The sequence below is a fragment of the Crinia signifera genome, chromosome 9 (genome assembly GCF_055691185.1).
Source record: "Crinia signifera chromosome 9, ASM5569118v1, whole genome shotgun sequence".
NCBI lineage: Eukaryota > Metazoa > Chordata > Amphibia > Anura > Myobatrachidae > Crinia > Crinia signifera.
Genome location: NC_139225.1, coordinates 92,800,776 through 92,819,319, shown reverse-complemented (window position 1 = coordinate 92,819,319; position 18,544 = coordinate 92,800,776). Strand labels below are relative to the sequence as shown.

Genomic DNA, 18,544 nt, shown 5'->3' with positions numbered 1-18,544 from the left:
TCAATGAAAATGACAATCGAGAGAGTGTGGACAGTGGCATTTTTCTTGTGACTGTCTGGACGGGAGTACATCAGACGTCTCAGGTAAAATTGTACAGGTGTGTATGTGCATATCGGCTGTTGTTTGTGGACGGTCCAACGCGTCTACGGTCGGTCGAACGGTCGCAAGAAAACAGGGATTGTATAGATGTGTACCCAGCTTAAGGGCTGCAGCCGATGCAGCTGCAAGAAACCAGCTGGCTTGTTAATTTCTGAGCATACTAGCAAAGGCATGAGCTGTCACAACCAAAGACTATTGAGCATATTTTTCAATATTATTGTTACTGAAAACATTAGAAAATTCCCCCTTAAAATAACATTTGTTTAGTAGGCAGATCACATTACCTGTAATGTGAAATGTGATCCACTCAAATTTACTAACCTCAAATTATAAAAAAAAAAAGAAAACATAATGGAGGGAGTCCTGTGGCAATGATGCCATCTTCAGATGGAGCATGGCAGGCTCCTACCTTTCTGCATATGCGCTAAGCGGTATGGATCATTAGGTCTACAGCAAGTAGGTTGACAAGCATTGGGCTGATACCATTAGGTCGACATGGGGAAATGTCGACATAGGTCTAGGTCGACAGGTCATTGGGTCAACACAAGCATTAGGTTGACATGGGCAAGGTCGACAGTCAAAAGGTTGACATGGGGTTTTTCACTGCTTTTTGACCCAAATGTCAACACAATCGACATGGACACAGGTTAAAGTGTATTGCGTTCCCCTCACATGGCTCGCTATGCTCAGCAGACTATTTTATTCTACCAGCAGAATGGTAGGGCATAAAATACTGCCTGTTGGCACATGTCTGCTCAAAAAACAGTCAACCTTTTGACTGACAACCTTGCCCATGTCGACCTAATGCTTGTGTCAACCTATACTCATGTGGACCTAGACCCATGTCAACCTAGACCCATGTCGACATTTCAGCATGTCGACCTAATGTTGTTGACCCAATGCTCGTCGAGCATCTTGCTGTAGACCGAATGACCGTTTCCCATGCTAAGGCAGTCCATACAAAAATTATCAACTTTAAAATTACCCTGCTATATTTGATAAAAAAATGTAATTAACTCACCCCTAATGTGATGGTTGGAACTGCTTCTCTTTGCTCAGGCTTTTGATGTTAGCTGGTACTGATGATGTTGCTACTTGCAACTGATTTTCCAGGTTTGCGTCGGTCAGTCTGGAGCGAAGTCGACTCTTTGTAATAGTAAGTTGTTCCAAACAGAGATGCATATTTCAATTCATGTCTCCTCAAAGTGGGAAATTCGTCATTCCTTATGTAATGTTTATAGAACTCAAGCAGTGGGAAGTTGTTGTACCTAGCTTTCAGCTCATCATTGCTTTGTAGTTGAATTATTTCATGTTGTAGGTCAGCTGGTTCCACATTGAAAGGTGAAGCATAGACATTCAATTCTATTTGTTTGCCTTTCACATCCTTGAATCTTTCATTAAATGCCTCAATTAAATTGGCACATTCTCCAGCATATTCAAGTGTCAAACCAGGCTTTTGTCTGCAGCACCAGCATCTTTGTGGTGTCTGGCCTGGCTGGGAGTATGTTGTCCCTAGTGCGCTGTCACTCTGTGGCAGATGGCAATGCACTGTCCCTCTCTGGTTAGCGGCAGTGCGATGTCCCTCTCTGGTGGGCGGCGCTGCGCTGTCCCTCTCTGATGGGTGGTGGTGGGCTGCCCCTCTGTAGTGGGAGGTGGTGCACTCTCCCTCTGGTGGGCAGCGGTGCACTCTCCCACCCTGGTGGGCAGCAGTGCACTGTCCCTTTCTGGTTGGCAGCGGTGTACTGTCCCTCTCTGGAGGGCAGCGGCACGCTATCCCTCGGTGGTGGTGGTGTCAGGGCTGAATATGGGATGCTCCTGCTCGGATCCTCTGCATTGCATCCAAGTCACATGTCTGCAAGGAGCCAATCAGGATGCCAGTGGATCAGGCTGGGAGGGCGGACCAGACAAACTGGCTATGGGGGTTGTTTACGGCCCGCGGGCCGGACGTTCCCCACCCCTGCGCTAAGACTTCAGGAAGATAGTTTTGAAGCTTAGTCCCTCTTCTCCCCCTCCCTCGCTTGGTCTATGTTTTGGAGAGAAACCAGACTTTCTTTGCAGCACGCTGTGCCGGGAAATACAGCTTATGACTGTGCACATGAGAAGGAGTTCTGTGCTGCCTCAGTTTTTTGACAGGTCATTTTTTTTATATCACTTTCTTAAATACTTTTGTATATGTGTGTAGCTAGTCCAGTGTCAGGTGTCTCCTTCACCTCTCCGTCAGATGTCTTGGCTTTAAAGTTCACTGCATTGAGCAGCATGGCCCCTCCTTTCGATCTAGCAGATCAAAGCAGAAATAGATTTGCCTGAACAGTCTATTTCTGCTTTCGATCCTGATGTCGCAGGACCATGCATGGGGATTGAATATGGATCAAATGCGGCTGTACATGTGCGATTCAGGGTCACTTTTAATACTAAGTGACCCTGAATCTCACCATTTGTCCAAAGCATTGCCTGTCAGCTGTCAACAGCTGTGTTCTGGACTGTGGTGGGTCCACGGAGGCTGCTGCTGAGTTCAGCACTGATTCCCCCTTCCTGGATCTGCTCCTGGTTGAGGGGGGCATGGTGCCCCTTGTGATGCTCATGTTTAAAGTAACAGTATTTTATTTACAGCTGTTTTAGAAATATATAACATAATTGTCATGGCATTTAGTATTTATTAATATATATATATTGTATCACTTTTTTTTCAATCAATTGGTGACTGTTCCAAGGCAGAAATTAATATCTGAATAAAAATATACAGTTATTATATTAGTAAGCCAATATTTGTTATTCATTTTTAGTGTCATATTTACCAAACATATTGAATGGTATGTTGTCATTCATTGATAGATTGACAATTAGGGACCTTCTGTCTTCACTGATCATGCATCACTGAGAAGAGGCGTGGCTATGGTCCTGTGATGTCCCAGCAGACTCAGCATGGCCACGCCTCTTTCCGGTAATGCATCAGTATAGACTCATAGGAACAGAGCCAGGTAGAAGATGGGACAACTGTGGAAGCAGACAGCTGCCCACAACGAACAACAATGTGCTCACCCACACTGGGGGGAGATACATAGGGGCAGATGTATGAACCAGCGTTAAGTGCAAAAATGCACTTAACGCTTTTTAACTGGGGGGGATTACGATTTCCCTAATGTATCACTAGCACACCTAACGTGTCCCCTGCAATCCCCCCCAGGGATAAGCTCAGGGCTAGCGTTGTCCTATCCCCCACTGTGGGGACAACGCTAGCCCTGCGTCTGGCTTGGGCTGCGCTGGAGATCTCGCGGTTTTAGCGAGATCTCGCGCATGCCCAGAAAGCCGGCCGGGGGGGGGGGGGGGGTGGCGAGTGCGCATGTGCGGGGCGGCGAGGGAGCCGATAAGGAGAGCCGTTCACGCTGGGCATAACGGCTCTCCTTATCTGCTTAATACATCTGCCTATAACGTTTGCCCGCTTCTCCACATTATGGTGGAGAAGCGGGACTCGTTATTCTCGTTATTCTCCAAACGTTATTAATACATCTGCCCCATAGAAACATAAAATTTGACGGCAAATAAGAACCATAAGGTCCATCTAGTCTGCCCCTTCTAGTCTGCCCTAGTTCCGACTGGCACTACAGATCCATGTATGCACAGATGGAGCCTTCTTCAGCTAGCCTTCTCTGGATAGCCATGGTGAGCCAAGGTCTATTGTTCTCATCTGTAATACAATACATAGAACAATACAGTAGGGGATTAGCATAGGATTAAATCCTATAGAAAAACAGCAGTCGGATGAGAAAGAAAGAGAGGCCCTTTAATCCTATTACAGGGCTAAATGAGGATGGCTCTTTGTGTAGGATGAAGCTAGCACTGCCGCTGGGAGCTGGGCCTTCTAATGACAGCACCACAAAGGCGAGGAGCAGTGTTAGGCTTTTTTTTACTATATAGGTTTATTGAAAACTATATTTTCATTGAAAACTATAAATCAGTGCATCAATACTAATTATATGTTTCTTTTATTTCCAGTTTGTGGCTCAGCCAAACTGTCAGCAGTTACTGGCTACACTGTGGTACGATGGATTCCCAGGTTGGCGCCGGAAACACTGGGCAGTGAAACTGTTGACATGCATCACCATTGGACTGCTTTTTCCTGTGCTTTCTATGGCGTATCTGATAGCACCTAAGAGCAGGCTGGGACTGTTCATTAAAAAGCCATTCATCAAGTTTATCTGCCACACAGCCTCATACCTGACTTTCCTCTTCCTTCTCCTTCTGGCATCCCAGCACATAGTTAGGACTGACTTGCATATGCAAGGACCTCCCCCCACTGTGGTTGAATGGATGATATTACCATGGGTTCTAGGTAAGTTCCACCATTTAGTATTTTATAAAGGCAAATGTATTAATATGATAATGTGATTAAACAGAAATGGTTGGGTCTTTGGTGCTGTTTGCTTTATACATATTTGGCGATGTTTTGTTCTTTGTGAGCAACGTGTTAATAAATGAAAGGTGCATACACATTGGGCGTCTTTGTCCAACATGTATGCACAGCGATGATGCAGAAAATCAAGTGATTTTTGCAGGGGTGGACGACTGTCCATAGCAGGGCACTATGGAAAGAACCCACCCCGCCGCTCATCGGCTGGTAATACGGGAGCGCTGATGTGGGAGTGAGCATTATCATTCATCACCGGACGCCGAGCAATACACACTGGGCGGCTTTTGAGCTGAAACCAGGCAAAAATTACCTGCTTTTTTACATCAAAATTGTCCAGTGTGTATGGGCCATAACAGATGTTACATTGGGGGAATACAGTAATTGCTGTTCTTGGTAATGCCATTGTCTATCAGCAAGGGCCCTATACTTTCTAGATAGAATTCTAGGTTCTTATGTATTATCTGGGCTCCCATGTTAAATGCACCCCTTTTTGTCATACCCCTACTATCCAACTACGCATGGAGTTAATTTTATATAGTGTGGCGAGCGCAGCGAGCCACCGCGCCCGAAGCGTGGCGAGGGGACGCAGTCTCATAAGAAAAACGGGAGCCCAGATATTACATAAGTACCGAATTCTATTTTAAATAGAAAAATATAACATTTTAGTTCTCTTACTGATCCTACATATAAAACAACAGATGTACAGTATAACTGTTATTACATTTTTGCCTTTGTGGTATGCTGTATTAGTGTTCCTTCTAGGATGTAGGGCAGACAGGGTGCAGGGGTTGCATGGGCAGTGCAGTTTGCTTATGAAAAGGGGCATGGTCTGCTAGTGAAGAGGCGCAGCCCAGGCGGGTCACTATTGGGGATGGTCCAGTCTCCTCTACATTACTACTGGGGTGTGTCCCAGCTGTCAGTGTCACTGATGCATAGGTGCTGTGCTTTGCCCAAACTCTCCTTTTAATGTTACTAATACGTGTTAGCTGTGTCTTAATTTAGTGCTATTTTGTTTTATCATACTACAGTATATTAATACTTTACAATAGTATTTTCTATTTTGCCTACATTGAAAATAAATACAATACAATATTATTAAGAATTAAAACAAATATGAAATAAAACTTTCAAAATATCAAGACTTCATTAATACTCAGCATATTAGATGGTTGTATACAATGGTAATTTGTCTATAAATACTCTCACATTGCTTGCATGGAACTAAGGGCCTGATTCAGACCGCTGTAATCGGGAAATGTATATTATTCTTGTTCATTTGTGCTTGTTGAGGCAAAGAGAGGGGAACGCACTGAAAACTTTAAAATATAACCTTTAATAGTTTTTACTTTAATATTCCCTATATCAGAAAATAGGGGAAACACACATAAACAGCTGAAATTTTGAGGGGTTAAAATCACATACAGTACATACACAGATACATATAGTGTGTTTGAAGAAAGAAAATATTTGTGTTTAAAATTCACACAGATGACTGTCCCAGAGAGATGTCTATTTTATATAGCCCTGAGAAAAAATGAATTTGCTACTAAAGATATTTCACAATAAAGACTCTGATGTTGCAACCTGATGTCGCTACAGTTCTGGCCAGGTACATCGTGGCTGCGTTGCGCATAAAGTGCGCCATGCAAATCGCGCCTGGATCGCGCCTGCTCCTTGCGCTATAGTCCCGTTATAGATCGCGTTATAACGTAACGTAATCTTGTAAATGTAACCTGCACTTACACTCATTGACCACCAGATGTCACTTTTCCCAAACAGTACAGCGCATGCGTAAAAATCTCTTCTACAAAACAGTGGCCGCCACTTTTCACTACGGATTTTGTCCTTACTTTACGGACAGTTTGTACAGTATTTATTCGCAGAAGCAGCTACGTACGGTCATTTATGTAATTGGTACAGAAGCCATGCTAACCTTTGCTATTGCTGGATGACTACTTAAAACATTATTTGAGGACCTACAGTATCATACTGTACTTTACACTACGGATTTTGTCCTTACTTTACGGACAGAGTTATTTTCTTTTATTCGCAGCCGCAGTGACGTACAGTACTGGATGGTCATAAACTGTATTTGATTGGTGCAGAAGCCATGCTAACCATCTGCCTGCAGTCAAATCACAGGCAATAGTGGCCTAGCGGGTAAAGGCATGGCTTCTCTACTGTATCTCAGTATTAGTAGATCGATCCTCAGTTTGTTACATTACTGTATATTTTTATTTTTTAAACGTTCTTTTTTTTTTTTTTAAACTAATACAGGTACTGTAGTTACAGTAGTTGGTGCTTATCAAATTCTTTCGGACTTTTCCACAAACAAAAATTCACAATGGCAGGCCTCCATGTACACGATAGTTAATACCCATACTGTACATACTGCGCTACAGAGAACGGTTTTTTTCGCAAAATAAATTTAGCTTTTCAGGTAAAACTCCTTGCCTTGAAGACCGTGTTTCGGGATAAAATTCGCTAACCTTTGCTAACCAGTCACTTTTCACTACGGATCTTGTCCTTAGTTTACGGACAGTTTGTACAGTATTTATTCGCAGAAGCAGCTACGTACGGTCATTTATGTAATTGGTACAGAAGCCATGCTAACCTTTGCTATTGCTGGATGACTACTTAAAACATTATTTGAGGACCTACAGTATCATACTTTACACTACGGATTTTGTCCTTAATTTACGGACAGAGTTATTTTCTTTTATTCGCAGCCGCAGTGACGTACTGGATGGTCATGAACTGTATGTGATTGGTGCAGAAGCCATGCTAACCATCTGACAGCAGTAAAATCACAGGCAATAGTGGCCTAGCGGGTAGAGGCACGGCTTCACTATCTCAGTATCAGTAGTTCGATCCTCAGTTGGTTACATTATATTTTTATTTTTTAAACGTTCTTTTTTTTTAAACTAACACAGGTACTGTAGTTACAGTAGTTGGTGCTTATCAAATTCTTTCGGACTTTTCCACAAACAAAAATTCACAATGGCAGGCATCCATGTACACGATAGTTAATACCCATACTGTACTGCGCTACAGAGAACGTTTTTTTTCGCAACAATAGATTTCTCCAAACTCAGACACAGACCGACACCTCAGACAATAAGATGTTGATTGCAGTCATATGTTAATTGCAGTCTGCCTTTTTGTTATGCTGGTAATTGTACATAATTCAAATGCACCTATCAGCTTCATGAAGGATTTCCTTTGTCTCTGCCAGCATAAATTCAGCTACAGATATTAAAATTGTCAAACAATCCAGTTTGTTTTTCTGCATCTAAACCGTGTAGAATTGCTACGGATCGTCTCTTCATCTCTTGCCTGTATACAAGCACGAGATTGTACCTGTACACCTGGACTATTCATTCTGCTGAATCCAAAGTCAAGTTGTTGCTGCGTTCCTGTTCTACCAAGCGTTACCATCATACTGCCTTCCTTCCGCAAGAAGAGTACTGTACAGTATCATCTCGCTGGAGCAGTAAGTACACTATACAGTAGTACAGTCATTTGTACATTTCACTGATTGCTGCATTACAGTATACAGTAAGCAGCACTACAAAACGGTCCCTGCGCGGAAGCGCTCGTTTCCCACCCTTCCCTGAATGAAGATGTTTCCCTTTTTTCCCTACTGTTCAAATGCTCCCGGTGCAGAATACTGTATACAATCTCCTGCTGTGTATACTGTATTCAGATACTGCAGGCTGCCGCTATGGGTATTGTCCGTAAATACTAGAGTCTGTTTCGCAGACTTACTGTATACAGTAGCGAGTAGTGATATCGTGATTTTTGATGTTCAGTGCAGTGCAGTAGAGATAGCGCCATTGAGAATATTGTACAATGTGTTAAAATTGCCTGGTGTGTATGGGCCGCAAATCCCCGACTAGCGATGACAGTACTCTATTAGGGTGGGCTACTGTAGGCTGCTAAATACTAGTTCTCTCCGTAATACCATTGGTGTAATACCGTAAAACACGTATTTTTTCCTCAAACGAGGGGACCGGTGTTTTTCTCATGTTTACAGACTGTTTCGCAGGCTTAGTCAGTAGTAGGAGCACATGTGATACAGTATCGTGATTTTTTCATCTGAAAATTGCCTGGTGTGTATGGTCCAGAGTTCCCCGACTAGTGATGAGAATACTTTATTAGGCTACTGCAGGCTGCCGCTATGGGTATTGTCCGTATAATGTGTAATAAATCCTGGATTGGGGTATTGTCAGTAATATTGTTGTAATACCGTAAATAACGGATCATTTTGCATTTTTTCCCGCATACTGTACTTGTAATTGAAGTAGTCACAGCAATAGGATCACGTGGTATCGTGATTTTCCGCCATTTTAGGGATCAACATGGATGCCACATACAGTACAGTGCAGTGCAGTAGAGATAGCGCCATTTAGAATATTGTACGTGTTAAAATTGCCTGGTGTGTATAGGCCGCAGATCCCCGACTAGCGATGACAATACTCTATTAGGGTGGGCTACTACTGGCAGGCTGCTACTATGGGTATTCTCGTATAATCTGTGCAACTGTAAATACTGTTGGTGTAATACTGTAAATACTGTACAGTAACGTATTTTTTCGCAGGTGGGGGGATTTTTGCGCATATTAATAGACTATTTCGCAGACTCAGTCACTGTATTTGTGTAAAAAAAATCCCCTAGCTGTGTACAAAATCCCCTAGCTGTGGGTGTATTGTAAGTACTGTACAGTCATTACATTAAAAGTAATGCCATGACCACAGGCTGCTCCCCCTGTATAATAATTTGTGTCATGGCATTACTATTATTAATAGTAATGCCATGACACAAATTATTATACAGGTGGAGCAGCCTGTGGTGTCATTGCATTATTATTATACAGAGGGAGCAGCCTGTGGTGTCATGGCATTACTTTTACAGTATATTATACAGGGGTAGCAGCCTGTGGTGTCATGGCATTATTATTATGCAGAGGGAGCAGCCTGTGGTGTCATGGCATAATGCCATGACACCACAGGCTGCTCCCCCTGTACAATAATAATGACACCACAGGGTGCTCCACCTGTATAATATAAAAGTAATGCCATGACCACAGGCTGCTCCCCCTGTATAATAATTTGTGTCATGGCATTACTATTATTAATAGTAATGCCATGACACAAATTATTATACAGGTGGAGCAGCCTGTGGTGTCATTGCATTATTATTATACAGAGGGAGCAGCCTGTGGTGTCATGGCATTACTTTTACAGTATATTATACAGGGGTAGCAGCCTGTGGTGTCATGGCATTATTATTATGCAGAGGGAGCAGCCTGTGGTGTCATGGCATAATGCCATGACACCACAGGCTGCTCCCCCTGTACAATAATAATGACACCACAGGGTGCTCCACCTGTATAATATAAAAGTAATGCCATGACCACAGACCACAGGAAACTGAAACGTCCATATCATAGTCCGAATGAAGAATGTTTTTTATTTTTCCAGCAGTACGCTCATCATCACCACAAGTTAATTCTTCTACAATCTTTTGGACTTTCCTATAGTACAGTATAACACAGACAAAAATGATTGTACAGCATACTGTACAGTACAGCAGGCATGTCCAAACTGTGGACCTCCAGCTGTTGTGAAACTACACATCCAGGCATGCCTTGCCACACTGTAATTGTACTTTACAGTATCTTTCTCTAATAGCAAATCAATGGCACAGCATGATGGCAATTGTACAGTAGTTTCACAACGGCTGGAGGGCCACAGCTTGAAGCCGCCTGGTACAGTACAGTATACAGTAGTAATGTACAGTACAGTAATTATAGAATCTGCTAATACTGTATAGAGTACTGTACTTACAATGTGCAGTGAGAAGGAGTTCTGTATCTGGGGCGCATCCTCATAGAAGCATGATTGCGCACAGTCTGTAAATGAACTTCAGTACCACTTTCTTTCAGCCAAGCCTGGATCTCTCGTGTTGTCTTGTTATCTTGCTTCATCTTGACGATGATCTGGCTCATTTCTTTGGTGATTTTTGGCGGCATGTTTAATCTCAGGAACTGTGGAGACAAGGTACAGTAATGTACCGTAAATACTGACCAGTAATGGAAATTTTGGTACTTCGGCAACAAGTCGACTGGCTGGCAGCCGGGCAGGCAGGAGTGAAGTTGGGGCCGGACGTGCAGCCGGTAGGGTTGCCTTCCCTTAATTAGTGGTATGCGATGCGATGGGCGCCGTGATAATAGACAAGTACTGTACCAAATACACTGCCCGGAATCACAGCACTTTGTGAGAGGAATCCTGTGAGCTGTAGTCACTTCAGACGAAACCGGAAGTGACGTTACGACATTACACAAACGTCTACAAACAGCCCACGATATAAAGGATCTACAGTATAAGAGTGCCGGATCGGGAGTGACGTGAACACGCACCCTGCGCTCTGCTGCGTCTGAGCGTCAGGGTTGCCAAGACTACCCTGTAAGCCGGCAGCGGCAAACAGGAAGTCCCGCTGTTCCTCGCAAAGGACTATGGGACACGTAGTTCTACACAATTAATTAGAGTCCGGCCAGGAAGCGGGAATAGACCAGGTACTGTATACTGTATAAAGGGCTCATACGCAGTAATGCAGGACACCTTGAAAAAGTCCTCTGCGGAGGAAGAAACGCGTTGGTGGACTGTGTATGGGACAGAGAAAGGAATCGTTGGACCAGGACCTTTGGCAGTACTAAAGCCCAGCTGATGTGCCCTGGAGAGACTACATCTTTAAACGCATATGGGACTGGTGAGAACTCAGTTCCCATAAGATTTGACTTTGGAGATTACAGCGCAGAACAAACTCCTTCAAGCGCCCGATAAGTGACCTTTCCCATTTTTTCTGTTATAAAGTACCAAATACAGTACAGTCTCCAGGATTAAAGGGATGAGGTGGCAACCCTAGCGGCCGGTAATGTGTGGCTTCTCCCTGCTCATAACAACACAGAGCAGGGGGAAGGAGCAGGGGCAGGAGAAGGGGAGGCGCAGAGGCGGTCCGCAAGTTGAAAGCACGCGCGGTGTACACACACACACACACACACAGCGATGATGGATGAAAAATTATCCATCATCGCTGGCATGCTGGTCAAATCAGCAGACGGGAGACTTTGCTAGTGTTGTGTCTCCCATTGGTGGCCTACACTATACACACTTGGAGATTTACTGTAGATCGGAAAATTGGCAAAAAGTAGCATGATTACAAAAAAATGGGTTACTTGTGTATTATCAAGGCGCCCCCGATTTCCATCGCAGGGCATTGTACAACCAAAAATCGCATCGCATGTGATATGAAGCGATAGGAACGATTTTTAATTGTACAGGCAACCAGATGAGTACCCTGATGGGTAATGACTATTTTAAATGCACCACCATTGTTAACGAGACCCCATTATCAACACCAACCCGAAGCGTGGCGAGCGCAGGCAGCCCCCACTACACACGTCGGCGTGGAGTTTGGAGTTGATTTTACAGTACAGTATACTGTATAGAGCGCAGCGAGCCACCGAACCTGAAGCGTGACGAGCGCAGCAAGACCCGTGAGGGGACGCGTAATACTTGTGAAGTAATGCGCGTGCCCTCGCAGGGCTCGCTGCGCACGCCACGCTACAGTATACGGTATACTGTACAGTAAGATCAACTTCACGCCGACGTGGATAGTGTGGGTATGAAAAGGTCAGAGGATGCGTACTGCCGCCCCTCGTACTTACAATACGAACACCCACAGCTAGGGGATTTTGTACACAGCTAAGGGATTTTTTTCACACAAATACAGTATGACTGAGTGCAAAATAGCGAAAAAATACGTTATTTACAGTATTACACCAATTGTATTACGGAGAGAACTAGTATTTAGCAGCCTACAGTAGCCCACCCTAATAGAGTATTGTCATCGCTAGTCGGAGATCTGCGGCCCATACACACCAGGCAATTTTAACACATTGTACAATATTCTCAATGGCGCTACAGTACCTGTATCTCTACTGCACTGTGCATGTCGATTCCCAACATGGATGAAAATCACGATACAGTATCACATGTGCTCCTATCCCTATATCGAGCGCAGCGAGCCACCGAGGCCAAAGCGTGGCGAGCCCCGCGAGGGGACCCGGATACCTGTGAAGCCCGCGAGGGGACGCGTATAGCTGTGAAGGTATCCACGTCCGCTCGCCACGCTTCGGGCTCGGTGGCTCGTTGTGCTCGCCACACTACAGTACAGTATATACTGTAAAATCAACTCCACGCCGACGTGGATTGTGGGGGTATGAAAAGGTCGGAGGACGCGTAACGCCGCCGCTCGCCACGCTTCGGGTTGGCGTTGATAGTGGGGTGGCGTTAACAATGGGGGCATTTAGCCATCAGGGTGGGAATACAATTAAAAATGGGGTCTGGGGGGCCATTTCACATACTGTACTGTACAGTATTAAAATCGCATCAAATCGCATCGCATGCAATACAATAGCATACTGTACAATGCAACAGCAATTTTCTCTTCAAAGGAATTTCAAGGGAAATCGCATCAAATCGCATGCTTAGGGTACTGGCATACAATTTCAACATTGGCTGCCCAGATACTGTAAGTCACAAGTACCGAAAATTATGTGACCGTACTGCATAGACATGAGCTTTTTTTTTCAATAAAAGGGATGAAGCGATAAACAAAAGTACAGTACGTTAACAGATGGGGCTTAGACAGACAGACTAGGAGGGGTGGAGGCAGGGGCGGGCTGGGCCGGGGGGCAGGGTGCCATCTGCCCCCCAGGCCGCTCTGGCAGGTGTGCTGCGGGCCGCGCCGCCGCGCCCGTTTCTGAGGCCGCATTGCCGTTTGTTTGTTTTTTCACTGCCGGCGGCCATGTTCCTGTGGTTTTCTAAATGATGTCTGAGGCCACAGCAACATGGCCGCCGGCCTCCACGGCTACAAGGAGGAGGGCTCCGGCCGGCAGCCTGTTCCCTTTTATCCCCAGTGGCAGTCGGCAGACGCTGGGTGCGGTGTGGACGTCATGACGTTGACGCCTCCCACCCACGCGTCTGCACTCAGAGACTGGAGGAAGGCTGGGGCCGCCCGCAGAGCAACTCGTGGGGGACGCTTCAGGAGGCCGCAGAGAGGGGAACAGAAATTTGTGGAGCCGCAGCAGGACAGGAGGAGCCTGGTCGAGGATAAAACACAGGACAGTAGTAAGTTAACATGATCTAAAACGACATACAGTATCTGCTGTGCTGTTTCATGTATATTAATAATAATGCAATGACACCACAGGCTGCTCCACCTGTATAATAATTTGTGTCATGGCATTACTATTAATAATAGTAATGCCATGACACAAATTATTATACAGGGGGAGCAGCCTGTGGTCATGGCATTACTTTTATATTATACAGGTGGAGCACCCTGTGGTGTCATTATTATTGTACAGGGGGAGCAGCCTGTGGTGTCATGGCATTATGCCATGACACCACAGGCTGCTCCCTCTGCATAATAATAATGCCATGACACCACAGGCTGCTACCCCTGTATAATATACTGTAAAAGTAATGCCATGACACCACAGGCTGCTCCCTCTGTATAATAATAATGCAATGACACCACAGGCTGCTCCACCTGTATAATAATTTGTGTCATGGTATTACTATTAATAATAGTAATGCCATGACACAAATTATTATACAGGGGGAGCAGCCTGTGGTCATGGCATTACTTTTATATTATACAGGTGGAGCACCCTGTGGTGTCATTATTATTGTACAGGGGGAGCAGCCTGTGGTGTCATGGCATTATGCCATGACACCACAGGCTGCTCCCTCTGCATAATAATAATGCCATGACACCACAGGCTGCTACCCCTGTATAATATACTGTAAAAGTAATGCCATGACACCACAGGCTGCTCCCTCTGTATAATAATAATGCAATGACACCACAGGCTGCTCCCCCTGTATAATAATTTGTGTCATGGCATTACTATTAATAATAGTAATGCCATGACACAAATTATTATACAGGGGGAGCAGCCTGTGGTCATGGCATTACTTTTAATGTAATGACTGTACAGTACTTACAGTACAATACACCCACAGCTAGGGGATTTTGTACACAGCTAGGGGATTTTTTTTTACACAAATACAGTATGACTGAGTCTGCGAAATAGTCTATTAATATGCGCAAAAATCCCCCCACCTGCGAAAAAATACGTTACTGTACAGTATTTACAGTATTACACCAACAGTATTTACAGTTGCACAGATTATACGAGAATACCCATAGTAGCAGCCTGCCAGTAGTAGCCCACCCTAATAGAGTATTGTCATCGCTAGTCGGGGATCTGCGGCCTATACACACCAGGCAATTTTAACACGTACAATATTCTAAATGGCGCTATCTCTACTGCACTGCACTGTACTGTACAGTATGTGGCATCCATGTTGATCCCTAAAATGGCGGAAAATCACGATACCACGTGATCCTATTGCTGTGACTACTTCAATTACAAGTACAGTATGCGGGAAAAAATGCAAAATGATCCGTTATTTACGGTATTACAACAATATTACTGACAATACCCCAATCCAGGATTTATTACACATTATACGGACAATACCCATAGCGGCAGCCTGCAGTAGCCTAATAAAGTATTCTCATCACTAGTCGGGGAACTCTGGACCATACACACCAGGCAATTTTCAGATGAAAAAATCACGATACTGTATCACATGTGCTCCTACTACTGACTAAGCCTGCGAAACAGTCTGTAAACATGAGAAAAACACCGGTCCCCTCGTTTGAGGAAAAAATACGTGTTTTACGGTATTACACCAATGGTATTACGGAGAGAACTACAGTAGTACAGTATTTAGCAGCCTACAGTAGCCCACCCTAATAGAGTACTGTCATCGCTAGTCGGGGATTTGCGGCCCATACACACCAGGCAATTTTAACACATTGTACAATATTCTCAATGGCGCTATCTCTACTGCACTGCACTGAACATCAAAAATCACGATATCACTACTCGCTACTGTATACAGTAAGTCTGCGAAACAGACTCTAGTATTTACGGACAATACCCATAGCGGCAGCCTGCAGTATCTGAATACAGTATACTGTACAGTACACAGCAGGCGATTGTATACAGTATTCTGCACCGGGTGCATTTGAACAGTAGGGAAAAAAGGGAAACATCTTCATTCAGGGAAGGGTGGGAAACGAGCGCTTCCGCGCAGGGACCGTTTTGTAGTGCTGCTTACTGTATACTGTTCTTGCGAAAGGAAGGCAGTACTGTATGATGGTAAAAATTGGTAGAAACACGAACGCAGCAACAACTTGACTTTGGATTCAGCAGAATGAATAGTCCAGGTGTACAGGTACAATCTCGTGCTTGTATACAGGCAAGAGATGAAGAGACGATCCGTAGCAATTCTACACGGTTTAGATGCAGAAAAACAAACTGGATTGTTTGACAATTTTAATATCTGTAGCTGAATTTATGCTGGCAGAGACAAAGGAAATCCTTCATGAAGCTGATAGGTGCATTTGAATTATGTACAATTACCAGCATAACAAAAAGGCAGACTGCAATTAACATACTGTATGACTGCAATCAACATCTTATTGTCTGAGGTGTCGGTCTGTGTCTGAGTTTGGAGAAATCTATTGTTGCGAAAAAAAAACGTTCTCTGTAGCGCAGTACAGTATGGGTATTAACTATCGTGTACATGGATGCCTGCCATTGTGAATTTTTGTTTGTGGAAAAGTCCGAAAGAATTTGATAAGCACCAACTACTGTAACTACAGTACCTGTGTTAGTTTAAAAAAAAAGAACGTTTAAAAAATAAAAATATACTGTAATGTAACCAACTGAGGATCGAACTACTGATACTGAGATAGTGAAGCCGTGCCTCTACCCGCTAGGCCACTATTGCCTGTGATTTTACTGCTGGCAGATGGTTAGCATGGCTTCTGCACCAATCACATACAGTTCATGACCATCCAGTACGTCACTGTGGCTGCGAATAAAAGAAAATAACTCTGTCCGTAAATTAAGGACAAAATCCGTAGTGTAAAGTATGATACTGTAGGTCCTCAAATAATGTTTTAAGTAGTCATCCAGCAATAGCAAAGGTTAGCATGGCTTCTGTACCAATTACATAAATGACCGTACGTAGCTGCTTCTGCGAATAAATACTGTACAAACTGTCCGTAAACTAAGGACAAGATCCGTAGTGACAAGTGACTGGTTAGCAAAGGTTAGCGAATTTTATTCCTAAACACGGTCCTCAAGGCAAGGAGTTTTACCTGAAAAGCTAAATTTATTTTGCGAAAAAAACCGTTCTCTGTAGCGCAGTACTGTATGTACAGTATGGGTATTAATTATCGTGTACATGGAGGCCTGCCATTGTGAATTTTTGTTTGTGGAAAAGTCCGAAAGAATTTGATAAGCACCAACTACTGTAACTACAGTACCTGTGTTAGTTTAAAAAAAAAGAACGTTTAAAAAATAAAAATATAATGTAACCAACTGAGGATCGAACTACTGATACTGAGATAGTGAAGCCGTGCTTCTACCCGCTAGGCCACTATTGCCTGTGATTTTACTGCTGGCAGATGGTTAGCATGGCTTCTGCACCAATCACATACAGTTCATGACCATCCAGTACGTCACTGCGGCTGCGAATAAAAGAAAATAACTCTGTCCGTAAAGTAAGGACAAAATCCGTAGTGTAAAGTATGATACTGTAGGTCCTCAAATAATGTTTTAAGTAGTCATCCAGCAATAGCAAAGGTTAGCATGGCTTCTGTACCAATTACATACATGACCGTACGTAGCTGCTTCTGCGAATAAATACTGTAATGTACAAATACTGTAGTCTAACCGTAAAGTAAGGACAAGATCCGTAGTGAAAAGTGGCTGGTTAGTAAAGGTTAGCGAATTTTATCCCGAAACTCGGTCCTCAAGGCAAGGAGTTTTACCTGAAAAGCTAAATCTATTTTGCGAAAAAAACCGTTCTCTGTAGCGCAGTACAGTATGTACAGTACAGTATGGGTATTAACTATCGTGTACATGGAGGCCTGCCATTGTGAATTTTTGTTTGTGGAAAAGTCCGAAAGAATTTGATAAGCACCAACTACTGTAACTAAAGTACCTGTGTTAGTTTAAAAAAAAAGAACGTTTAAAAATTAAAAATATAATGTAACCAACTGAGGATCGAACTACTGATACTGAGATAGTGAAGCCGTGCCTCTACCCGCTAGGCCACTATTGCCTGTGATTTTACTGCTGGCAGATGGTTAGCATGGCTTCTGCACCAATCAAATACAGTTCATGACCATCCAGTACGTCACTGCGGCTGCGAATAAAAGAAAATAACTCTGTCCGTAAAGTAAGGACAAAATCCGTAGTGTAAAGTACTGTATGATACTGTAGGTCCTCCAATAATTTAAGTAGTCATCTAGCAATAGCAAAGGTTAGCATGGCTTCTGTACCAATTACATAAATGACCGTACGTAGCTGCGTCTGCGAATAAATACAAAATACTCTGTCCGTAAAGTAAGGACAAAATCCCTAGTGAAAAGTGGCTGGTTAGCAAAAATCCGTAGCGTAAAGTCTTAACGTGGAGCATTAGTCACCCAGTGGTTAAACTATGTATTGCATGGCGTGGTACATAACGCAGGACATAACGCGATCTACAACTCGCGAGTCAGAGCCCTCAAAAGCGCGTTGTAAACCACGATGTACCTGGCCAGAACTGTATGTTACAGTTTGTAATATATTACTGTTTAGCCTTTTGACACAGGGCACAACTCATTTGTGCTGGTGTATGCTTTATTCCAGCACAAGGTGCAGTATGTAAACACGCATATTTTATTGTGTACACAGGCAAACATTCAGCTCAGCATAATAAGACTGCAAAATAAAACATCAGACGAACCCACCAAGTGAACCATATCTGACTCACGAACAATAAGCTAGGAACCCCATGCTGTAGATGGAGGGTACACAGCTTTAGGTAGCTACCTAGGAGC

General features: G+C 43.8%; 1 protein-coding gene across 1 annotated transcript in view; it reads left to right on the top strand.

Moving 5' to 3' along the window:
- Positions 1-18,544, top strand: part of TRPC5 (transient receptor potential cation channel subfamily C member 5) — a 428,833-nt gene that overhangs the window by 318,393 nt on the left and 91,896 nt on the right. The window contains 1 exon segment of the mRNA XM_083159393.1: positions 4,093-4,429. Coding sequence (XP_083015519.1) covers positions 4,093-4,429 — 337 coding nt within the window.